Genomic DNA, 26,464 nt, shown 5'->3' on the forward strand with positions numbered 1-26,464 from the left:
GACGTGTGCTTGACTCTTGCCGCTGAATGCTCTATAAATGACGATAAAATACGTGCATTATGTGGCACATCGGGACATACAGCTTCATCCGAAAATTATTTTATCGACACATATCGTAACATTACTTCATCACAACTGTTGATAATTAACGAGAAAGGTAAAACTATAAATGTATTACCTTTGCAACAAGCACGAGTCAAAAAATCATGGTTATGCAATGCTTTGTGTAAAATTTATGATTATCCGTTGATGAAGATTCTAATCGATCGTTATGAAAAATTCCTCAAAACGATATTTACCTGTACTTTAAAGAAAATACCACAATTGTTAACAGATATTCATACATGTACGATAAAGAATTCTGATAAAAAGGGTCACACACATGCCTGTTACATTGATGCAACTCTTTGCAAAGCTCTATTTCTTCCTGTTTTATTATTATCACCTCATTTTCCAATGGTGAGATATATTAAACGTTTAATTTATCAAATGACAAGTTTATACGACAAAATGTTAAATCTGGAGAAGGCTTTAACTTCTGTTGATTTAGACACGTTAAACGAAATTATAATTTCGGCACAACAAAAAGCATATATGTACAAACATCAGCAGAATCGTACTACTTTGAGTGAAGATGAAATCATGTCTCGTTTTAAAAACGCATTTAAGGCTTTTACTAAACGCTCCATGGACACACCTCGATATGTTTGTGCATCATGTGAGAGACTTTTATATAGAAGAAGTGTCTCTAAATTTAATAAGCTTAAAGCACGACTAGATATTCCAATTTGGAGAGATTTAATGGCGCATTTAGAAAAACATAATATTACTCCGCAATACATATGTCATTACTGTGAAAAAAAATTCCGTGACGGATTAATACCTGCGTATTGCATTTTAAATGATCGTATTGTACATGATCCACCTGAAGTAATATCATGTCTTAACCAGTTTGAAAAAATTCTCATACAAAGAGCTAAAGCTTTTCAAACTGTCGTTACAATGAAACCTGTTAGTAACAAGAAATTGCCTCACAGACAAATGGTACAAAAAGTAAAAGGTAGAACGTTTCATTTACCGTTACCTTTACAAGAAACATTGAATAAAATATGTCCTGATACTGATCCAATTAATACCAATCACGAATTGTACTTTATACGTGTTAGAGGTATTCCGACAAAATCAAAAATGATTTGGGAAGAAATGGTAGACGTTAACAAGGTTTTTGACGCTTTAGTGTGGTTAAAAGAACATAATCCTTTATATTCTCATATTGTATTGCCAAATACTTGTAAGGAGTTTTATTTACAAACGTCATTATTATTTGATCCAGAGTTTGAAGTACAGGAGACAGAAAATGCTACTGAATCTGATTTGGATGACAAACGCGAATCGAGCCCAAAAAGTCCAACGCAAGAAAACAATGTAAACGCTACTTTAAACAATGAGCGTAAGGCAATGTTAACTCAGGTTCTTGAGGAAAATAATGATGATTATTACGAGCAATATACTATTTATCCTTTATATGAAAAAAAATTATGTAAAACTGATACCGCCTTATATCAAATGTTAAAAATAGCCGATTTGCCCTTGGACAATCGTGAGGCATCTTTAGATCTATTGTGTTTTCCAGATTTATTTCCTCTTGGTATTAATGGACGACACCAAGCTAGACGGGTTAAACTTCACGACCATGAATTTGATAAATGTTGTTTGATGTCCAAACATCCACAATTCAGATTAAATATACAATTCGTATTTTTTCTGTATAATCTATACACTTTTCGTCAAATAAATCGTGGTATTTATAGCAAACTATGTACAACTAAGCGTTATACGGCTTCAGAATATTTAGAAGCACTACAGACAGATGTATTAGAATCTGACTTGAGTACAATATTCGCCACTATAAGAAATACGGAACAATACTGGCGTATACCAAGGAGTAATTTAAGATGTATGACGCAAGAATACGGACCTGCGACATGGTTCGTAACATGGAGTCCTGCTGAATGGCTGATGCCTGACTTAGCTGCGTATCTTCGTGAAGTAAATGGATGGCCTGACGATTCGACGCCCATTAGTGTACTCGTTGCTAAGGATCCCGTGTCAACGTCAAGGTTTCTTGATAATAAATTTAAAGCATTCCTTGATTTTATTTGTTCCAAAGATAACCCGATCGGAAAAGTAGCGCATTACTTCTGGCGACGAGAATACCAAGGTAGAGGTATACAACATTTTCATTTATTAATTTGGATTGAAGGTGCGCCAATTATCGGGAAATCTTCTGTTGAAGAAGTTTCTCAATTTATTTTGCAACACATAACTTGTGAAATGCCAGATCCAAAGATTTCACCATTGTTATACAGGCGAGTCAATACGCATCAACGACACAAACATAACGATTATTGTCTTCGTTCTAAAAAAGTAGGACGCAAAACGATTCGTGTGTGTCGTTTCGGGTTTCCTCGTCCTGTCACGGAAACGTTGATTTTGAAAGATGTCATAAGTTCGATAGCAGGTAGGAAACGATTGAAACATAGAAGTAGGCTTTATCATGTTCCTCGAAAACATGATGAGATCAATATAAATGATTATCATCCTGTTCTTCTTACGGTATTAGAAGGAAATGTCGATATACAATACGTAAGTGAAACATCCACGTTGCTTACTTGGTATATTACTAAGTACGTAAATAAACCAGGAAAATGTGAAATATCTGATGCTGTCCTTGATAGTAAAAATAAGAAAAAGAAATCATTGCGTCAAGAACTTTGGAATTTTACTTTGCGAGCCACGAGTAATAGGGAATGTGGATCTCTTGAAGCCTGTGATGGAATGTGTGGTATTCCTTTATGGGGGACTGATTCAAAAACGACTATAAAATGGTTACCACTTGGGTTGAGTTAGGTAACACAATTTTGTTTTATTTTTTAAGAGTAGTTGCACTACAATTATTTTTCAAAGCAATATATATATTCTCTTTGTAGTTGGCGTAATTTAAAGATTTAATATATTTTTTTGAAATATATATATCACTTGGATTGAGTTTGGTAACACAATTTCGTGATATAATAATAATTTTGTTAAGGTATATATATAATATATATATTTTCTCTTTGTAATTGGCGCAGTATTAAAAGATTTCACATATTTTTTTTTTTAAATAGATACCACTTGTTATTTAGGTTTTTTCGAGGTAGATATCACTTGGATTGAATAAAGTAACAATTTTGTAATTTAATAATTTTGTGAGACAATTTTTGTGAGACAATTTTGTGAGACAATTTTTGTGAGACAATTTTGTGAGTCTTTGTATCTCGAAAAATACACTGAGAAAAAAATTGTTAATCCCAAGAAATATTTAGTCCGATACGTTCAACTAAACATTTTAGTTAGTTAACTAAATATTAGTTGTTTCAACAATTTATTTCGTTTCCTTAATCAAGAATTAATTAATTCAACTAATGTTTAGTTAACTAACTAAAATGTTTAGTTGAACGTATCGGACTAAATATTTCTTGGGATTGACAAATTTTTTTTCTCAGTGTATGTTCTCTCTGTAATTGGCGCTGTAATTTAAAAAAAGATATTATTTCTTTTTTGTAATTGTAAATAGATCACTTGAAGCGCGACTCATCTTTGATAAAGTGTGTATCACTTGAGTTATAATTTTTTGGAATAAAAATACTACTGCTTAGGTTTTTTCGAGATTTTTCGAGATACAAAGATTACGTCTACCACTTGTTACTTAGATTTTTTTTAGGTATAATATTACCACTGTTTTTTTTCTAGATAACAACATATTTGGAAATAAAAATACTACTGCTTAGGTTTTTTTCGAGATTTTTCGAAATACAAAGATTCTCAATGTATATTCTCTCTGTAATTGGCGCTGTAATTTAAAAAAAGATATCATTTTTTTTGTAATTGTAATAGATCACTTGAAGCGCGACTCATTTTTGATAAGGTGTGTATCACTTGAGTTATAATTTTTTTGAAATAAAAATACTACTGCTTAGGTTTTTTCGAGATTTTTCGAGATACAAAGATTACGTCTACCACTTGTTACTTCGGTTTTTTTTAGGTAAAGATACTACTGCTTAGGTTTTTTCGAGATTTTTCGAGATACAAAGATTAGGTCTACCACTTGTTACTTAGATTTTTTTGAGGTATAATATTACCACTGTTTTTTTTTTAGGTAACAACATATACACTACTATGCGTGTACTTGGCGCCTTTCTTTACCTTTTTTTAAAAAAAGTAATTTTGTACGGATTGAATAAATACTGCAAAATCACATCTTCTCCAAACAGCTAAATCTGCGCAGACAGATTCTGAACAGTTTGTTATAAATTTTTTATGCCAAAAAGGCAACTTTCACAGAATCTGTTCTATCTGATAATATTCCAAAACTGTCGCTAGAAATCTGACAGAGCCTGCTGACATTCTATATCAATAGATTGTATTTTGTTGTGGGACTCTGTGATCGAATTTGCTGCTAATCTGCTAGTATACTGCTAACATTTTGTTTACTATATCTACAATTCTTCGTTATTGTATAATTTTTAATTTGCATGTGAGTCATGACCGCTTTGATAAAAAATCAGAAAAAATGTAACTGTCAATATACAGTCAAGCGGGATCTTTTATGTCAAATAATATTTTCTTGTGTAAATTTATGTACATTATTCTTTGCTTCGTAAAACTACGCGCCATTACTTTTGGATTTGAAACTTAGCTTAAAACCGAAACTATAATAGAATAATACTATAGTCAAATTTAATTAATAATTAATTTAATTTAATACAAAGACACATATCCTTCCCCCAACCATCTGAAAATCAAAGAATATGTTGCGAAAAATATTACCTTAGCCAGGATTCGATTGCTTTTTGATAAACAATCAGAGCAAATGTAACTGTTATGTTACATTTATAATAGTTTATCAAAAAGCAGTCATGACTCATTTAATTTAACTTATATATACGTTTGCCTTACAAGTTCTTCTTAATACTTATAGATGGTTGCGATAAATATCACCACATGTCTCACAATCAGTCGAATTGGTTAAGACATTCATCCCAGATACTTGGGAGATCCCAGGTTCGATTCCTGGCTGAGATGATATTTTTCGCAACATATTTTTTGATTTTCGAGGGGTTGGGGGAAAGGAAATATATCGGTGTATTAAATTAAATTGATTATCAATTTAATTAGGTCATAGTATTATTCTAGTTTTGGTTTTAAGCTGCATTTTAAATCCGTAAGTAACAGCGCGCAGTTTTACGAAGCAAAGAATGTACGTAAATTCACACAAGAAAATATTCGACATAAAAGATTTCACCTGACCGTATATTTGCAGTTACATTTATTCCGATTGCTTATAATTTACTGTCGCACTTTAATGAATAAAAAGAGAGGACAAGGATGGATTTATTTCTGATAAACCGATATTTGGATTTATATGATCATATAATGACTTATGGATTCTTACTTCTTCCTTCTGAGATAGAAAGTCTACTTTAACAAAAATATGTTAATAAAAAAATTATTGAAGAAAGAATTGCAAAAAATCTAAAATAACTATCATATGCACTATACACATTCGAAATGTACTACAAATGTTGCTGTAAGATTATCAAAATATAATATGTCATACATATTATACACAGATATGTGCTGATCTTGAAAGTTTATACTCGTTTAAGTAAGTTAACTTACTATATTTTAGGTTTGTCCTTTACAGCTGCGCGGCCTGCACTGTTTTGCATTCTTTCTCTTTCCCTTGATCGTCAGCTAATTCTTAAACAAAGTTTGTTTTCTGTGCTGCATTGGCTACACGAGTCGAAGAAGTGTACATTGGAGCGTGAGAGGTTCTCATACAAAATTCTCACGTTTTGGTATAATGTACAGTTCTTGAAGTGCAGCCAATTGAGCGACAGAGAACAAATCCATAGATACCTATTTCATTTTAAGTGCAGGCCGAGCAGCTCAATGTAGTTAAAAATATAAAAAGTATAAAAAACTAAATTTCTTGTCTAACCTTTATTGAGATTTCCAACATTATCCTGGACATCTCTGTCTGATACGTTTAGTGACGTTGATACGTAAAATCGGTCAGAAGTATTTTCTGAACTGTCAATTTGTTTAGCAACACAATTTGTTGTTTGATTCATCACGGGTTGAAAAAAACTTTCCTCAGATGAAGTGTTTGATGGTACGTAAGATGGATCCTTATCACAAATGTTTCTTGTAGAGTATTATTATTAAGGCAAGCTAAGAAGAGAAATAAATGCACGTTAAATATTACAAAAATTATAGATTTGATGCTAATAAATAATAAAATGTGTGATCATATTTATTGTCACATTGTTAATTAATAACACAAATCGACAATTTGATCTTCTTCACGCTATCTTAGACTGAAAATGGTGACTCCGAAGGATCTTTGCGCACTAAAATCAAATCCAAATTTGTCTATTACGTATCAATTTTGACATAAATAGCATCTGAGGTTCAAAACAACAATTTTGAGAGATGTAGCATCAGCCGCAATTTTTGTCCTAAATTTCGTTAATGCTATGCGAAAGTATCATTTAACTTTAACTTTTCTGAATTCACTCTGCAGTCTCTCAGACCGACGAAACACAAAACTGATTTTCTCCGAAACCGTACACGTTATCGTGTCCGAGTTCCCTAGTCGATCATTTGCTATGTACTTTTGCTTCCTCATAGAGGAAGCTTTGTTTTCGTAAAAAAAAATTCTTTTTTGTTTTTCTGAATGTGTTCAGAATGTTCTAAAACGTCGAAAAATCATTTTTAGAAAAAATGTCCGTCTGTATGTATGTATGTGTGTATGTGTGTGCATATGTTGTCCGTATGTGCTCTAACTTCCGCAAATATTGAGATATCGGGCTCTTTTTTTTTAATCAATAGAGAATCATTCAACGAAGGTTGGTATTGAATTGGGCGATGATCTGTAAAAGTGTTCTTTAAAAAAAAATTTTTTTTTTTAGAAAAGTGTGTTTTACGCTGTAACTTTTTTAATATTTGAGATAGCGATCTATATTTAATTCTATTGTATTTTCCAGTTTTTTCTACCCCTATTTCATATAAAATTAATTAAAATTTGGTTAATTAGTTCCGGAGTTTTTCAAAGTCTATGTTTGATTGTACTGGGACGATTAACGACGATTCAGCGACGACGTTGAATATTAAACAAATTCAACTTCATTTCTTTGACGCTAGCATCAAAGCGAAATCGCCACGTTCACCTTGTTGACGCTCATTTTCAGCGTCTCATGAATTTGCACCTTAAAGGTGCCTTTTCATGCTGACGCTCGACGCTCGATTTGGGCGTCAAAACTGGTTACGTGACCAACTTCATCGGTAGAAGGCGAAATTCCAGCGTCAAATGGCAAAAGCTCAACTGTGTTGAGCTTTTACGCTTGACGCTTGTTTCAGTCAATTGCTTGTCAATTGCAAATCATTGACTGTAAATAAATAAGTGTATACATCGTTAAAAAATAATTAGACGTGTTGAAAAAATAATTTGGCGTGTGTGTTCATGAAAGTTGATGTTGATTCCGCGCGGTGTTTGTAGAGAGCAAAATGGATTCCCAAGAGGTAAAAATTTATTTAAATTACATTGGTATTAATGTAACCTTCAAATATGCTTGTAGTAAAAAAATAGAATAGTTGATGATACATGATATTTCTTCCACATGGCATATTTAGCAAATTCGCATTGTACACACCTGCGGAGTGTGTGAGGAGATTTGCGACGAAGTTAAAGGCCATCAGTGCATGGAAGGCTACAACAGAATATACATCGACAAGAATAATTATTTTTATCCCATGTCAGGTATGCAATGTATAATTATTTTTATTATGAAGCTAATTAGACAAATAAAAAAAAATACATTTTACAGATTACGGGAAAACAATTGTTCGTCGGAGTATGATGCCAAATAATACAGAGAAAATCATATTAGATAATCAGGAAAATGTAAATCCGAATATACGTAAGTAAACAAAACGTTACGAAACTTAGAATATTTAAATATGTCATTAGACTTGTAAAAATGTCAACAAATTAATAAACGGCGATACGAATCAGGCGCGGTACGTGGTGCGCAAGTAAAGAAATGTAAGAGATTGACTGATCTAGAAGTGGAAATCCTCATTCTAGAAGTACAAAAAAGAACTCCTTTATGGGATTTTTCATTACCCCTGGAGCAAAGGAGTCGAGAAACTATGCGGCGTCTTTGGGACGAAGTCTCCATGGAGATGAATGGTGAAGAATAAAAATATAAAATTCTCTTCACATTGTTATCTTTCATAAGTGATTTGAGCATTGTCAAATTTCCTTTTTTCATGTTATTTCAAACAATATGCAATTGCAATATATATGTGTGTATGCATGTATATGTACATGTATATATATATATATATATATATATATATATATATAATGCAATTTATATATTATACAGATTATATCTATGCACACAAGGAAATATTTTCAAAAATTTGACTTACACACCACAGTGGTTTTTACCCCACCATATATATATACAATATATATAACTAGCTGGTTACACGGAGCTTCGCCCGGGCGTTTTTTTTTAACCGACTTTTTTGTGTTATTACATTTGTGTTCTAGCTAATCTTATCCACCAATGTATGATTCATATTTTTAATAGCTTTTCACGTCACTCTTGAGGTACTATATATTTATTAACGCGTTTCTTTTTAGTGGTGTTTCCAGTATTTTAAATTCTTTAAAAGAGTCGTACGTAATCATGCAATGAGTTGCTCTAAATGACGTCAAAAATGATATATCTAAAAATTAAAAAAATCTAAGGTGGGGCCCATTTTCGAAATAATTGTCAAATTTTTTTTGTATTTTATCTTTATAGGCAAACTGAACGCAGCAGAAATTCAAAAAAAATTTAAAAGTTTGCGAGACACGTATAGAAAAATTATTCAAACAGAGCAGCATGCCAGCGGTTCCGCAAGGATTGAACCCAAGGAAAAATGGAAGCATTACGACGTGATGAATTTTCTACGTGATTCTTGCCTGATACGACCGTAAAACTTGCTTCCTTCAAATATTAATAAAGTGTTGGTTTCGTTAATTATAATTATTACTATTTCGTTTGTAGAACTCAAACAAATGTCAGTCGGAATTCTGTCTGCGAGGATTCTCGAGAAGTCGAAATTATTGTCGATGCAGGTACATCAAACGATGTCGACAGAGATGCTGACGAAGATTGCAGTCTGGCGTCAGGTATGGGACATTCATAGACTTTCTAATGTAAATAATAATATTAATAATAATTACAATAATGATTATGATTATGATTATTATAACCCGGAAAAAAGATTATATATCTATTAATTATATATAAATACTAGCTGGTTACCCGGGCTTCGCCCGGGAGTCGTTTTTCTTCAAACGACTTTATTTGTGTTTCAATATCCATAATCGAAAAAAATTCCTTTATCAGTTCGGATACCGATTCCCAAAAAGATCGGTAACGAAAAACTATACAGTTTATAGCACTCCCCGGGAAATTCTACCCCTGTTTTATATACAATTCTTTAAGATTCGATCAATTATTTCCCGAAAAATTGAAAAAATTTCTGATACCGGTTTTCCAAAAAATCGGTAACGAAAAATTATACACTTTATGGCACTCCCCGGAAAATTCTACGCCTGTTTTATATACAATTCTTTAAGATTCGGTCAATTATTTCCCGAAAAATTGGAAAAATTTCGGATACCGGTTCCCAAAAAGATCGGTAGCGAAAAACTATACACTCTATAACACTCCCCGGAAAATGCGATGCTATATGCATCAAGTATAAATTGACATCTCAATTTTCCTGCCCTTTTAAATTGGCTAAATTCGACTCTTGGTGCCAGCAGATGAGCATAATAATCCATTTGACTTATCTTAAATCCTGGATATTTAGGATTATCTGATTTAAGTTCTGAATGCCATCCATCGTTACCATATGGATATAACAATGGATAACACATTGGGTCACATCTTTTGTCCAAAATTGATATTTGTTGTACATCGTTCGAATTTTTATTATAAATCCTAATGTCTCTTTCAAATGGAGGTTCACCATCTACATTCTGAAAGACCACAGCTATTTCATTAGCTTGTGGAGCATTGTATCTTCTTTGATCATGTTGAGGATCTTTTCTAAATGACAACATTAAATTTATTGTTTTATTGCCTATTGGATTCAGATCTTTTTCAACTTGACGCATCATCTTGAAAGTTTTTGCAAATTCATTACATTGAACCATAAAACATGACAAATCTTTCATTATTTCTGGATCACATTCTTGATTAGCTTTGTTATTCATTCTATAATTTACAGCTTCTTCTGTATCTAAAAAGTAAAGTTGTGCAAATCGCGGAACTTGCCCATCCGCTGGGCGCATTGCCATCGAGGTCAAATGATGATATTGCCCATGAATTTTCAAACAATAAGGAGCATTGTTCACAACATCCAATGGATTTCTATTTCCCGGGGCACCCATGGAAGCCATAGCTAAAGCGCTGTTATATGAACGAATATTACTAAGGAAATTTTTTGATGCATAATTATTTCCCATGTATAATTCTGTAATAAAATCAGGACAATTTATTGGTTTTAATTTAAGCTTGCCCTTTTGGCAACAATATGTAAATTTTCCATCTTTAGATTTTTCACATGCAAAGTTTAACGATTTGCAAAATTGACATTCTACATTCATTTGACCAAGTGTATAAACTGGCACATTTATTTCATGTCCCTTGGAAATTAGCGCAATATGATGATTTAATTGTCTAGCTTGGTGCCTTCCCTGAGCATGTCTCTGGACATCAGCTTTGAGTCGTTGAGTCCTTGCGTCATCATTTTCATTGACCCTCTGCTGAGCATGTCTCTGAGCATCAGCTTCGAGTCGTTGATTCCTTGCGTCATCATTTTCATTGACCCTCTGCTGAGCATGTCTCTGAGCATCAGCTTCGAGTCGTTGAGTCCTTGCGTCATCATTTTCATTGACCCTCTGCTGAGCATGTCTCTGAGCATCAGCTTCGAGTCGTTGAGTCCTTGCGTCGTTATTTTTATTCCCCCTAGGCTGAGAATTTCTTTGAGCATTAGCTTCAAGTCGTTGAGACCTTTCCTCCGAACTTTCAATTTTGCGCATTTGTCGTAAGCGCTTACTTTCGCGACTCACTTTAGTCAAATTTCGATATTTTCTCTTTTGAGGCATAATTATTTACGTCGTACCGTATACATAAGTATTTATACGAAATATTATATAACAATACGTAAATAAATAACAATACAATTATTTTTCAAATATAATAGTTTTCAAATATATAATAATTATTCTTTATATATAGATTAGATATTTAAAAAAGAAATTATTTTATTTTAAAACAATAATATTGCTCAAAGAGCAATCAGAATAAATACATCAGAATAAATAATTATCTATAGATATAATCTATATATCTAAGTACCGTTTGTTAGTCTGTCTGACCGCGAACTACTTATTTACATTAATAGATCGATTTTCTTAATAGATCTTTTCTTTCTCTTGCTTATTCTGTTTTATTAATTCTTTATATAGGCGCACAGCAGCCTTTTTTACAGGCGCACAGCAGCTCTGTATCGGCGGATAATAGCCGTTTTTTTACAGGCGCACAGCAACTCTGTATCGACGGATAGTAGCCGTTTTTTTACAGGCGCACAGCAGCCCTTTGTCGGCGCACAGCAGCCGTTTTTTAAAGGCGCACAGCACCCTTTTTCATACAGGCGCACAGCTGCTCTGTATCAGCGCACAGCAGCCTTTTTATATAATGTATTTTTTATATAACATATATCTAAAAAATATTTTTTTATACATAAAAAAATGTAATAAAAATTTATTTATTAATGTAAAAATATTTATTACAAATATTTAAACACATTTATTACATTTAATAAATATTTAAATACATTTATTCCATCACCATGGTAACTTTTTATCACCAATATTCATATTATACGCGTACTACATCTTCAATTGTTTTTGGAGCTGTCCTGCATATTTCTTCGAATATAATAGTAAATAGTGTATACAATATCGTTTAAAATGCCTACAGAGGTCGAAGGAAATAGCGAAAATGCATGCACTTCACAGGAGCATAATGTAAGTAAATTTGAATTTTATAAAAAGAGAATAAGAGAGAGAAAGAGAAAGAGAAATGACAGAATAAAAGATAGAAAATGATATTAAAAAAGAGAGAGAAAGAGAGAGAGAGAGAGAGAGAGAGAGAGAAGAGAGAGAGAGAGAGAGAGAGAGAGAGAGAGAGAGAGAGAGAGAGAGAGAGAGAGAGAGAGAGAGAGAGAGAGAGAGAGAGAGAGAGAGAGAGAGAGAGAGAGTTAAGAGAAAAAAGAAAAATATCGGCTCGAACTTCTGAGCCGAACATATACTCATAAATGTCACCAAGTTTCAAGCTAATCGGCTTCTCACATTCAAAATTCAATCTCTTTTTCGAGTTGTTTTTCTTGAACGGTCGCTGTACAAAGATGCGAGCGAGCAATCTCAAAAATTAAATTAAGCCTGAGGGGAGAACCACTAATGTGGTATATAAAGAAGTTTTAAAATAGAAAAAAAAGTCGTAGATATTTTTGGAGAATTTTAAAAAGAAAGTATGATAAAAAATATAATGTTCGTAGAAGAGAGAAAAACATGTATGTGAAAGACATCATGCCTATTTGATATCTAATATCTATTTTATATAAATTTGTATGGGAATTAAATGATGGCAATTAAACCCATCCTCGAAAAACCGGTTTCCAAAAAATCGGTAACAAAAAACTATACACTTTATGGCACTCCCCGGGAAATTCTACCCCTACTTCATATATTTTTGGTAAAAATTCGATCCACTAACGAATGAGATTCGGTCAATTATTTCCCAAAAAATTAGAAAAATTATATAAAATTTGAAAAAATTTCGGAACCGGTTTCCAAAAAGATCGGTAACGAAAAATTAACCACGACATTTTCATCCCCGGAAAATTCTACCCCTATTTCATATACTTTTGGTAAAAATTTGGTCCACTAACGAATGAGTAGTTCGCGTACATACAGACAGACAGACAGACGGACGTGACTTATATATATAGATATATGATTATATATAATGCAATTATATATGAATTTTGTCTCTATATGATCATATATAATTATATATATAAGGGAATATTTAATCAGGAATTTTAATGTAGAAAGATGAAGATGAGGATGTCGAGTGAGAAACACTTTAATATAGTAGTTCATGCAAATTAAGAATTGTCCGCTGAAAAATAAAAATGTAACACCGGTTCGTGATTTATATTAAATCCAAGACTATATGTATAAAATAACTCGTCTAAATTTGATGTGATCGCAATTGTTGGGTAGTTGGGAATTTACAGAATTCGATTTATGATAAATGGATTAATACCAAACGGAACGCGAGAGCATTATACAAAAACAGTTTTTCAGTGCGTCGTTTGCCCGGATTGTGGATCAATAAATCACCATAGTGCATACATCCGCGTCGTCGGTCATACAAAACGATGCGCGATCCATTTCATTTCTATCATACATGCGGAAATGAGACGGTTCAGCGCAGATGAGTCAGTTATCAGCGATCAAATCAGCCTTGACGTTTCTTCTAATAACAATCTCGGGCTTCGGCATATTTTCAGTAAATTAATATACGCGCAATTATCGCATCGTACAGCATTATGATATATACCACTGATAAATAGTCACAAACAGACACTGGCAAAATCTTAATTGCTTTTTAAATTATTCGATTAATTATTATCACAATATTTTTAGTGATTAAGTATTCAGAGAATGTATTTTTTTATACGGAGAATGTATATCGATTGCATTAACTTGCAATTCGAAAAGCCTGGGTTGACGCACTTGACCTGACAGCGAATGATTTCGCAATTATGGTACATCCCTGTGTAACATTTTCTGCGAATTTTGATTTATTCTGGTATATACATCGTATAACAAATTTTTATTATCGAAAATCTGCATATCCATTGACATACGTGATACTCACGAATTAAGTACAATAATAGTGACAATCTTGCATGATTTAAATTTAAGATTTTTCTCGGCATTCAATATCTTTGCATTCTCGCGATTTGTTTTAAACTACATCGAAAGATGTGTCGTCTTCTGCTAAGGATACAATAAATAACTGTCCCATGCAAGTTGTTTGTATCCTATACACTAAGCTTTCTTTTTAAAAAGGAAAATTCTATTGAAGAGTTTTGAATTGCGATGTGCATATTCGAATTTAGATGACGTGAGGCATTTTTATACCACTGTCTGTCAAATTTTAAATACGAGAAACGAATCCTATCGAATGCCATCTATTGGATAATCCGAATTTAAAGTTTCTATATAATTATATATAATCATATATAATTTACATCGCGAAAATGCAAAGATAAATGCTTCTTATATATAATTTATATATAAATTATATAAACTTATATATAATATGTCAAAATGTATAATCATATATAATCATATATATTTATATATAATTATATATAATTATATATAATCTTATATATAATCTTATATATAATCTTATATATAATCTTATATATAATCTTTTTTTCCCGGAAATGTTACAGCTTCAACAGAGACACGAAAAAGATCGCGTAAAAATACACCCAAAGATACTGAAGAAGCTGTAAGTGCAATCAACAGAATCGCTGATGCGATGTGTAGAGAAAACCCAAATATTATTTTACCTGCTCCCCCGCAACAAGATGAGGTTGATTCCATGTTGCATGCAGCAGGGCTGCAATTGCGCCGAATATCATATAGAAGACGGATGCAAACACTTCTAGACATTGTAGAAATGGTTCACATTCGATTGATGGAAGAGAATATTGAAGAAACGCCATAAAAATTTGTTGTTTTTAACATAGTTTTAATACTTTAAATTTATATTATAGGGGAGACCGGGACTCGTTGACATTGTTTTCACACTTTTGGCATAAATACATAAACGGAACGCATTGCCAACTTGCCTCTTGTGCCAACGAGCCTCGGTCTCCCCTATTCGTTATTTTTCTTCAAAGTATATTATTTATATGTAAAAAAAGCAAAAAATGTTAATGCGTTACATTGAAACGTGCAATAAAAGTGTCAAATTTAATTGTATTTTTTATTTTGTCATTTCTACATATAATAAAATAGTAAGAGGTGCTTTGTTTGTAATTTTCGAATCGGGTTTGATTAGGTTTAGTATTAAATCCGATTTCAACGAGAACAAAGTTGCGGGCACACACACACACACACACACACACACACACCTAGTTATAAATGAAAAAAATACACTTGTTGACATTCAAATTTACAATTTTGGAAAATTATACAATTTACAATTAATAAGCTTACAATCAATTAATTTTATTCGCGATTATACTGCCAGGGAACAGCTCCTTCCCCAGTGAAAAAATCACAAAATTCTTCTCTAATGGCTGCGGCATATCGACTACTGTTATTATTACCACGTACAGTAATATCTTGTAATGCCGAATTCTCCATTTCTTGTCTCCAAAGTCCGGGAATTAAACCATTAAGACCATATTGATCGACCATGTTTGGTGGAATGTACTCGTTTCGATTATCACGTTTTCGAAGCCAATTATGAAGACATATGATAGCGTGAACCATGTTTATTGTGTTATCTACAGTAGTTTCGATAGGTTTCTTTAAAATTCTCCACTGACAAACTAATATTCCAAAAGAATTTTCTATTGTTCTTCGAGCACGGCTTATACGGTAGTTAAAAATGTTTCGATCTGGGTTAAGACCTCCTTTACCAGGATACGGCCGGAGTAAGTAATCAGTCAATTGGAATGCTTCGTCGCCTACGAGAACGTATGGCAAAGGCATTCCATCAACAGTCAGTGGTTCGGGTTCCGGTAAGTTCATTTTTTTCTCGTTAAATTTCTGGCCCATTAGTGAATCTTTGAAAATTCCACCATCGCTACGTCGACCATAGGCACCAATGTCAACGAATGTGAACAAGTAATTGGCGTCACAGATCCCCAGCAATACAATGCTATGACTATTTTTATAATTATAGTATGCAGAACCAGCATTATTAGGACACTGCAGTAAATATTATTATTCAACGATGCAGTTCAATACGATGCAGTTCAATATCTATAATATTTGTACACACCTGGATTACGACATGTTTCCCGTCAATAGCACCTATGCAATGGTTGAAATGCCATTGGTTTTCAAACTCTTGAGCAATATTTAACCAATCTATTGTTTTTAATGGATACGGCAATACTTCCTTGCTGAGACAAGTCCAAAGTGCTTTGCAGGTTTCTTGAATGATGTTACTCACTGTAGTGAGGCCAACAAGATATTGATAAGAAGTGGAAGTCATACAGTCACCGGTCGCTAAATATCTGGATACAGATCATTTATTTTATTTAAACAATCGAAAGTAACCCAGGAAAAAAAAGATTATATATAATCATATATATAAATATATATGATTATATATAATGCAATTATATATGAATTTTGTCTCTATATGATCATATATAATTATATATAAATATGAATCATGTATAATTACATGATAATAATTACATGTATAATAATTATATCAAGATATGTATAACTCTACATCGAATTATACAATATTATATTAAAACTTTTCTTTGAGTAAATAATAATAATAATAATCATATATAAACTTTAAATTTGGATTATCCAATAGATGGCATTCGATAGGATTCGTTTTTCGTATTTAAAATTTGACGAACAGTAGTATAAAAACGGTATCAAGAGACATGGCACTGTCTCAAGCAGTGCCAAGTTATAATATATGGAATAAATCATTTCACTTTTAATTCTACATATTTACCACAAAAATGGACCCATTAAAGATTTGATCTAATTGTAAATTGTATCCAAAAATATATAATTATATCTGATCATTTATATATATATATATATATATATATGAAGTATGCATAGTTTGATCTAATTACATATAATCATATACAATTTTATCTATTTATATATAATTAGATCAGGTCAAAATCAATATATAATTATATCTACAAAGTTATATATAATTAGATAAAATTGTATATAAACATTTTTTTCCGGGTCGTTTCTCGTATTTAAAATTTGACAGACAGTACGCTTCTATGTGAATCTTATATGGACCCATATATGAGTGCATATATATGATCTATTGTTCATATCTAGTTATATTTGGAATTATATATGTCCATATATAATCATATATGGACCTATATATAATTTCATATAAAAGGACCAAATTTCATATATAATTATATATAATTATATATATTTATATATAATTATATATAAACTTTTTTCCCGGGAATATATTAAAATTGTTTTAAAAGACCCACCTCAATGTCATAGCCAATCGTGCTGCAGCAGGTATAGACTCTCTTATTGCATTCTGTTTGGAAATAAGAGGGCCAACTAAATACAGTAATTCTTCAAATTGAATTGTTGTCATACGCAAATAATTTTCGAATTTGTCTCCATGCAAGGAAAGTGTAGGAAATAGGGCTTCATAAAATCCATGAATGTGTCGCAGTTGAAAGAATGGATGAACCCAAAAACGCTTTTTTTTGTAAGCTCTCTTTTTCTTCAGTCTCATAATTTCATTGATAATAAGAGCCGCTCCAACTCTCTTTCGCCACGTTTTCTGTTTTCTTGCTTCGTCAATAATTTTCTGACATTGAGTAATCCATGCTTGATATTTATATACACTGGACATTATTATGTGTATGATGTCACAAATCACTCACTGTACTCAAAATTACTTAATTAAAAGCAATTTTTAATTGCAGAATAAAAGATTATTTATGCGCGCTTATTAAAGAGCAAGTAAATAAAACGATAAAATTTGAATAACCTCGTTGATAGCCACAATGCTTCGAGAAAACGCTCGTTGATGCTAAATTGACGTTCAAACAAACGTTGACGCTCGCATATTTGCTATTTCGCCTTCTACCTATGAAGTTGGTCACGTGACCAGTTTTGACGCCCAAATCAAGCGTCGAGCGTCAGCATGAAAAGGCCCCTTAATACATTCACAATTTTGTAAATGTTCAAGACGCTTGTCGTCACCTTAGCAACAGCGTTTTGTTTAAAAATTGTGATCGAATTTAAAGATAATATGTAAGTACAAATTCATCTCATACTTGTCAAGTTTGTCAAAAATTGTTGTCGAATTTATAAAAGTTGGCATATTCAATGGAAGAAAAACAGAGGGAAAGAGAGAGGGATAGAGAAGAATTTCTTCAAAGTAAGTGAATATTAAATATAATAATTACACAAAATTTCAGAATTGTTTGTAATAATTAATTGACTACAATAATCCAAAGAGCTCGAATAAAATTTTCCTTGGTACATGTCTCACAACTTTAATAGTTTAAAGATCCGTGCGCGCGCGCGCACACACACACACACACACACACACACACACACACACACACACACACACACACACACACACACACACACACACACACACACACACACACACACACACACACACACACACACACACACACACGCGCGAAGAGAATCAAAGAGAGGAAGAGATACAAGCATTAATAGAATATGAAGAGAATCAAAGAGAGGAAGAGATACAAGCATTAATAGAATATGAAGAGAATCAAAGAGAGGAAGAGATAAAACAGGAAGGTTAATTAATTCAACGATGTATTAGCGCAACACACGCGTGTGCGCGTGGTGCGCGCGCGCGCGTGTGTATGTGTGTGTGTGAGCACTTGTGTGCTGATCTTTAAAATATTATTAAAGTGACTTATACATATAGGAAATTTTCTATAGGAATTTACTTTGAAAATCATGATAGTTGTGGGACATGTACCCATAAAAATTTTATGCGAGCTTATGTAGTGAATGTAATTTTAACGAAAAAAAATTCCGTGTAATTATAATTAATAAAAGTTAAAATATTGTTATTACAGCATTTTAGTGATGGAAGATGGATTGGATGAAATTCTACTACAAGCTTTATTAGATTATGAAAATAAGCAAATTCAGAAAGAGATTAATCCGAAAACTGAAATGATGAAGAAAGAGAAAAAAAACTTACGAAAAGATGATAGTGGAAAAAAACACGACAAAAACGACAAAGGTAAAAGAAAAAGCATGAAAATATAATAAAGTGAAATTTAGATTTAATAAATATAATAAATAAATTATGTTATTTTATAGAATATAAAGATATTCAAATGGCGGAAGAAATAAAACAGAAAGAGGAAGAAAAACGAAAATTTAAAGATGACAGTGGAGACGAACCTGAAAAAGAAAAAGAAAGAAAACCGAAAAAGAAAAAAGGAAATGCATGAAAACATGCTATACTAAAATTTTGCTAACAAAATATTTAAATAAATTGTTAAATTTTTTTTTATAAACATTTTTGGAAAATAAAACATGTCTTTAATAAATTAGTAAAATAAGTAGTGTAAACGTTTATTGGAAGAAGCACATTTATAATGATTTAAGATTTAATAACGATATTGCTATCGTAGAGGAAAGACGGAGGGAAAGATAGAGGGATATAGAAGAATTTGTTCACAGAGTAAGTGAATATTAATTATAATTAAACGAAATTACAGAATGGCTTTTAATATTAATACTTAAAAGATCCGCACACAACAAAAACACGGATTACGCATAATAATGTTTATTAATGCACACAACAAAAACACGGATTACGCATAATAATGTTTATTAATGATGACGGGATGTTGTCTCGGACCACCCCTGACGCGACCACGTTGAGCGTACCAACGTTGACGACTCAAACCGCGTCCTCTTCCTCGTCGATATCCTATAACAAAAACAAACGAATAGTATAAAAATACCCCAAATAGCAAATACAAAATTTAATTATTTAAAAATAAAGTAAACATTTCAATAATTAGACATTAAATTGACTTTGCCCTAATTTAGATTAAAATATTCGTATTTTTTATAAGATACGTACTAATTGGTCTGTGTTGCTGCTGCGGAAGCGGCTGTTCGTTAGCTTCCTGCTGTTGCTGTCCCTGCGGATGCTCCAGCATTAGCTGCACGGCATCCAGCTGCTGCTGCTCCTGCGGGTGGTTCCTGGGTTGGTCCCATAAATTTCGTCGAACTCCTGTAACATGAAAATACGGAAAAGACAATAGACAATTAAATACTAAAAATAGTAAACACAAAAATTAAATATTGTATAATAAGGTAAATATCTCAATAACCAGAGATCTAATTTACATTATCATAATATTCATAAACATTTTTTTAAAAACTAAAAAAATACGTACTTATTATTTCCTGCTGCTGCGCGTGCGGCCGCTCGTTGACTTCCTGCTCACGCGGTGCCTGCGGCGGTTCCAGCAGTGGCTGCTCAGCATCAGGCTGCTGCTGCGCCTGCTCCTGCGGCTGTCTCCGCGGCAGCAATTCTCTCTGCAGCTCCTCAATTAGGACCTGCTGTCCTTGCAACTGCTGCATTATTTGCTGCAGCGCGTGGAGGTTATTCTTGTTCATTTCTGGAAATAAAAAGAAATTGTTTTAATTGAAAGTTTAAAGTTGTTATAAATTGATAATATTATTTCTAATCTAGAAAAAAAATTTATTTGTAATCTATATAAATTATATAATTTAATTGTATCTATAAAATACTTACGTGAAATTTTACGAGACGTCTTTTGGGCTTCAATGCAATATGTTTTTTTACAACGTAAGGTTTCAAACTTCACTATAAACTTGTCAAGCTAGTATTGTGTGAGTGGGAATTTCGCATGTATGTCGTGTGCGCGTTCTCTTTTAATAAAGACATCAGTTTCGTACAAGTAGTTATGTGTATATATATATATATATATATATATATATACATAAGCGAGAGCGCGATTGCGAACTGAGAAGCTGGGGATATTACACCGGTCAAAACGTAATATTTATTTAACGACGAGGTTAATAGAATATACATTAGAAAAGAAAAACAGAGAATAAAGAAAAAAAATGGTCTAAATAAGAGAGAGAGAAAGCGAGAGAAAGGTATTTATAAAATTAAAAATATTATTATTGAAATGTAATAAATAATCATTTTTTAATAATGTTATTAAAAATGTAATTTTAAAACATGTCTACATATAACGATATATCACTATAAGAATAATATATTTCTGTTATTTTAGTGTGTTATAATTGATTAGTATTTTCATGTTTCTTTAGAATTGGATTTATATATTAACGTTACCTGACTATCAGAGACAGAGAGAAACATAGAGATAGAGAGAGAGAGAAGAGAGAGAAAGAGAGAAATAAATAAATTTAAAGAGATTAAAAGAGAATAGAAAATAAGGTATTTATAATATATATAGATATATATATACATACATATATATATATATATGTATGTATGTATGTATGTATGTATATTTAAAAAAATATAAATTTATATATATATTTTGAAATAAAATGTATATATATATATATATATTTAATATAACGTTTTAAAAAAGAATATTTACTGTATATTAATAAAATATATTTTCAATCATTTGACAGACCACTGTCTGTCAAATTTAAAATATAAGAAACGATTCATATCGATTAATATCTATTAGATACCTAGGAAAAAATATTTATATACAATTTTATCTATTTATATATGACTTTGTAGATATAATTATACATGGATTTTGAACTGATCTAATTATATATAAATAGATAAAATTATACATAATTATATGTAATTAGATCAAATTATGCACCCTTAAAATTTAGTAAATGATTAGATATAATTATATATTTTTGGTTGCAATTAGATCAAATCTTTAATGGGTCCATTTTTGTGGTAAATATGGAAAATCAAAATATATTTTTATAAATGCTGTAGAATCAAAAGTGAAATGATATATTCCATATCAAGAGACACGGTAGTGTCTCGCGCCAAGTACACGCGGAGCGAGACCGACCGTGACTCTTTTACGCGACGCGACGGGTTGCGAGTACTCGAGATGTTGAGATCTCGATAACGAGTGAACGGATCAAGTTCTAAGTAGGCTTGATCGATAGTTTGGGGTCGAATTGGGGGGGGGGGGGTATCTCCTATAATATTTTCCGCTACGTGCCCTACGAGCGGAGATATTGCGACGCAAAGTCCAAAGTGAAAAATTTTATTTAAGATACTTCTTCTACTAACGCTGATTTATATTATTATTATGATTATCAGAGAAATGTCACTTTCACTTTTTCGACGCTGGCGGCGCTTTCGCGCAGTGCAGATAGTGCGTTCGTGGTTCATCAGTTAATACGTGTATGTACTGCACGCAGTGCAGATAGTGCGTTTAGCGCGCTATCAGTCAGTTCAATTAACCTAACCTATCGAGAGACACACGGTAGTGTCGGAGCGAGACCGACTGTGACTCTTTACACGACGCGACGATTAATTCATGGTAATTGTTTTATTTTATAATGTAATTATCCTATATCTATTTTCTATTCTATATATTACTGTTACTTACTATACTATATATACTTATACTTACTACGTTTACGCGAGTGTTTACACAGGTTAACCTAGATTGTGCATAACATGGATAATATTGCGATCTCCCGCCTCTCCCCTATTTTCTCAATGTGCATTTCTGACTTTTGGAGGTACGCTGTCAGCCGCAATCTGAAGCGATCTGTATCTCCAAATATATATCAAGATATATTGACGGCAGGGAGCTGATCCCGAAGAGATATTTTCCCGTTTACGCGAAGGAATTATCGTAAGTTATCGTATCGTTTTCGTAAGTAGGTTAGATTTCCAGTTTCTTACAAAATTTTACATAAAACGCGAGATTCACTTATGGGAGCTTTCCAGCAAGCGACACAAGTCGACACAGGTATCGTTTTATCTTCGTTACTCATTGCCAAAAAAGAAAGATAGAACAACGTTTGTGTCGGCTTGTGTCACTTGCTGGAAAGCTCCCTATGTATGCAAGTTTAACGCCTATTGAGTTAATATGAAATAATTTTCCTAAATTCTGGCTATCGTCGGAGTGTTATAATGAAGAAAGGTGAATGTCTCAGTGATTTAGAGAATTTTTAAGTTATTAAAATACTCCAGTGTCACTTTTGAAGTAACATTGGCGTGACATAAATGTTCTACTGCATAAATTAAATTTTCACAGGTAATTCTATCTATCAGCTTCTTCAGAGATGTTTAGAAGTTCTGAAGCGTGAATTCAGCGAGCTTAAAACCTTAGAACATATAGAAATGGAAGCGGAATAGCAGACTGAAACATGTCCGGAGGAAGTGAGAAGGAAAATCATAGTTGCCTCTCTCTTGTGAGTGACTGCTCGAAAGTGCGCATGCGCGCCATTTGCTGACGCATACAAGCACATTGTGTGTGTGTGTGTGTGTGTGTGTACATATATATACCTCACAATCAATCATATTAAGGGTTTTTTAAAATGAATAAATAAGTAAATAATTCATTGAAAAAATCAGAGAATAAATAAATAAATAAATGATGAAATGCATAAATCAAAAAATGAATAAAAATAAATAAACGAATAAATGAACGAATCGGAATGAATAACTGAACTAATCGGTGAATGAATCAATTAATGAATCAAGTATCATAAGAAATCCATAAATAAATGAAATAAATAAATAAGTGAATAAATAAAAGATAAATTAATTAATATAATGAGGTTAAATAATTGATACATAAATAAATATATTATAATGAATGATCATAAATGGATAATAATGAATAAATCAGTGTTGAGGAGATCAATAAGTACAGTTTATATAATATGGTGAAATTATTTTATTACACTGTATTACAATTTTATTGGTTTTTAAATAAAATTAGTTTTGAATATTTTTGTCGAATATATTCGTTTTTTCCAATATCTGTTGCGCGTTTTCCTTCATGAAATAAACGAAGAATTACATATGTTCTAATAATAGCTTTGATCAATTGAGTTTTATGGTTATCAAGAATTCCTTGATTCTTAACATGTTCTGTCATGATATTGTCGTTAAATACTACATGGTTGATACTAACTGCCTCAAACGTTTTCGTTATTAAAAATTCTTTAATATTTTTTTGTGTAAAAAGAATAGAATCATTTGCGCGTATAATTCTCTCAGTTGTTCTAGCTATTGCAATAACGTCACGTGAAGGGTACATCAACCTTCCCCGTGTTTTCATTTCGATCAATGTACATTTCGACATATCTTGGCTACTGGCTGTCAAAAATGGTGCACATGTGTCGCACATACTTTTATTTTTTAATAGCTTCCTAACTATAAATCCGCTGATGTACGTTACTACTTCATCAATATATGGACTAAGATTTCGCAATGTGGATACGTAGTCGTGATCAAATAACACATCAATGGATGACGTTATTTGCATATTCTTTTCCTCTGTGAAAAGTGTGTCTTCTTTGTTTGCAGACGACACAAACAAAATCTGAATATCATTAATCATACAGTTTCCCGTTTCAGCAGCTTTCACCTCATGTCGAACTAATAATCTTTTGTAACTGGATTCAAAGTGTTTGGCCGATGGATTATTGTTGAATCCACCTCGACTTCTTATCGCACTAAAAAATGTTTCCAAGTGATCCTGATTAAGTTTATAAGTTAGTAAATATTCTAATCCCTTTTTTTTTAGAATTGGAAACAATTCAAAAATATTTTGTAAGCATATGATAAAACCTAAGAAACCAGTTTTTCTATTGCTTTTTAAAATGGATCGGTGTTCATAATCTTTAATGCTTTTAATATATTCAATTATATTCTCAGCGTATTGTTTTAATTCAATAAAGGTACCGTCAGAAAGAGGCATATTACATTTTTTCGGTTTTGGAAATTTCGATCTGACATTGAGAATGTCAAAGGCATCATTAAAGATAGAGCAGAACTTAGCAGTTTCTTGAGGTGACTGTAAATACCCAGGAAAACACTTTTCAACAAATTTTAGAGCAATGCTAACGCTTTCGCTGAGTGTTTGAGCCGCTAACTTTACATTCATCTTATTATTATGAAAATAAATGTGTTTTTTAGTTAGCTTTGTGCCAGCCTTCAATCCTTCTTCATCCTGCAATTTCTGCAAACGCTTAATGTCGTCGAACAATATTTCTTTTCCGTTATTCCACAATTTTAAATAGTGTCCTAACGTATTTCTAACTAACTTCAACATATGACAAGGGTCAAAAAAACAAAACACTTTTCTTTTGTCGCAGGATTAATAAAAAAAGGTTTAAAGTTCTTTCCCAATTCAAAGTTTGCACCTAACTCCTTACACATAGACACATTAACGCTGGCACCATCGAAAGTCAACGAATGTACGTGTATGTCAATTTTCGCAAGTAATTCTAAACAGTTTCTAAGAACGCTCGCTCTTTCTTTTCCACTTAGTGAGTTGATCAAAAAGTAACCTATCGGGACCTTCCAATGCGCGTTTAAGGCTACAAGCATGAAAACCAAGGCACTTCTAGCTTGCAATGGCTGATCTGAATTTGTACAGTTATTGAAACCTAAATCTTCATAACCATAATACCGATTTCCATCGTATTCGATCTGCTGACGGATGCTAATTTCATCTATAACTAAGTTGCAAATTATTGGTTTATCGGTATTCTGAACTTTACATCGTAGAGCTTGGAAAACTTCGTCAGTAAATCCAGGTCGTCCATTGATTGACCTATACCATTTGCGAATTGTTGAAGATTCCGGTAAAAGGTTTTTGAACGTTTTTCGTACGTATTCGTAGGCTTTGTGTGAATAAAAATTCAAAGTCAAAGCAAAGGCTCGTAATTCAGCGGAGTACTTACTCTTCATTTTTCCTTTCCGCTTCAGAACTTCATGCATAATTTCTGGGACTTCACCCTAAATACAATAATCAATCCTTCCTATATGAAACTTATTTACATGTTTAATTCAATTTTTATATTCTCCAGAGAGCATAATTCCAGATAATATATTTATGTACAATTGTAACCGAGGTAAATTTCAACTCCATCCGATTGTAGATATATAACCGATTATAGTTTTTAATAAAATACAAATTACTGAAGTTATCGTCATGATCCGAGTCAAGGAAAAGAAAAAAAGACAAATTGACATTCTGACAAACGGCGCTATCTTCATCAGAACTCGTTGAAGTTATTGTGTAATATGTAAAATATGGAATTATGTCTAACACTTTTATTCGAAGCCTTCGATGAATGCATTGGCTTTATTCGGAGCTTTCATCGATCGATAAATGTTATTCAAACATACCATTAAATTGTCAGCAGCAATTTCAGAAATGTAGTTTCTTTTCTTCAAAT

At 32.2% G+C, this 26,464-nt stretch overlaps 2 protein-coding genes and 2 long non-coding RNA genes across 4 annotated transcripts; 2 read left to right on the plus strand and 2 right to left on the minus strand.

Moving 5' to 3' along the window:
• The first annotated feature begins 7,614 nt into the window (after positions 1-7,614).
• On the plus strand, positions 7,615-14,993 carry LOC139786820 (uncharacterized). Its single transcript, XM_071725927.1, has 6 exons — positions 7,615-7,629; positions 7,741-7,867; positions 7,935-8,027; positions 8,925-9,096; positions 9,171-9,295; positions 14,716-14,993. The coding sequence occupies exons 1-6, from the start codon at positions 7,615-7,617 to the stop codon at positions 14,991-14,993; spliced, it is 810 nt and encodes a 269-aa protein (XP_071582028.1).
• Positions 14,994-15,499: 506 nt separating this feature from the next.
• LOC139786821 (putative nuclease HARBI1) lies at positions 15,500-17,823 on the minus strand. Its single transcript, XM_071725928.1, has 3 exons — positions 17,503-17,823; positions 16,281-16,518; positions 15,500-16,207 (listed from the first exon to the last, which is right to left on the minus strand). The coding sequence occupies exons 1-3, from the start codon at positions 17,757-17,759 to the stop codon at positions 15,500-15,502; spliced, it is 1,203 nt and encodes a 400-aa protein (XP_071582029.1). The 5' UTR covers positions 17,760-17,823.
• A 1,893-nt stretch (positions 17,824-19,716) lies between these two features.
• On the minus strand, positions 19,717-20,587 carry LOC139786819 (uncharacterized). Its single transcript, XR_011722429.1, has 2 exons — positions 20,124-20,587; positions 19,717-19,967 (listed from the first exon to the last, which is right to left on the minus strand). It is a non-coding gene; the product is annotated as an uncharacterized lncRNA (long non-coding RNA).
• A 1,732-nt stretch (positions 20,588-22,319) lies between these two features.
• On the plus strand, positions 22,320-23,374 carry LOC139786822 (uncharacterized). The gene is made up of 3 exons (XR_011722430.1): positions 22,320-22,578; positions 22,697-22,899; positions 23,305-23,374. It is a non-coding gene; the product is annotated as an uncharacterized lncRNA (long non-coding RNA).
• Positions 23,375-26,464: the final 3,090 nt, after the last annotated feature.

The sequence above is a fragment of the Temnothorax nylanderi genome, unplaced genomic scaffold (assembly GCF_030848795.1).
Source record: "Temnothorax nylanderi isolate EJ_2023f unplaced genomic scaffold, tnyl_v1.0 TNYL_tig1156_pilon, whole genome shotgun sequence".
Lineage (NCBI taxonomy): Eukaryota > Metazoa > Arthropoda > Insecta > Hymenoptera > Formicidae > Temnothorax > Temnothorax nylanderi.

Coding starts and splice junctions, on each gene's coding strand:
- LOC139786820 (XM_071725927.1), top strand. Junction 7,868..7,934: donor TTATTTTTATCCCATGTCAG/GTATGCAATGTA, acceptor TACATTTTACAG/ATTACGGGAAAACAATTGTT. Junction 9,097..9,170: donor GATTCTTGCCTGATACGACC/GTAAAACTTGCT, acceptor TTTCGTTTGTAG/AACTCAAACAAATGTCAGTC.
- LOC139786821 (XM_071725928.1), bottom strand. CDS start 17,759: ATGAGACTGAAGAAAAAGAGAGCTTACAAAAAAAAGCGTTTTTGGGTT. Junction 16,519..17,502: donor CGATTGGCTATGACATTGAG/GTGGGTCTTTTA, acceptor ATCTGTATCCAG/ATATTTAGCGACCGGTGACT. Junction 16,208..16,280: donor GGAAACATGTCGTAATCCAG/GTGTGTACAAAT, acceptor TATTTACTGCAG/TGTCCTAATAATGCTGGTTC.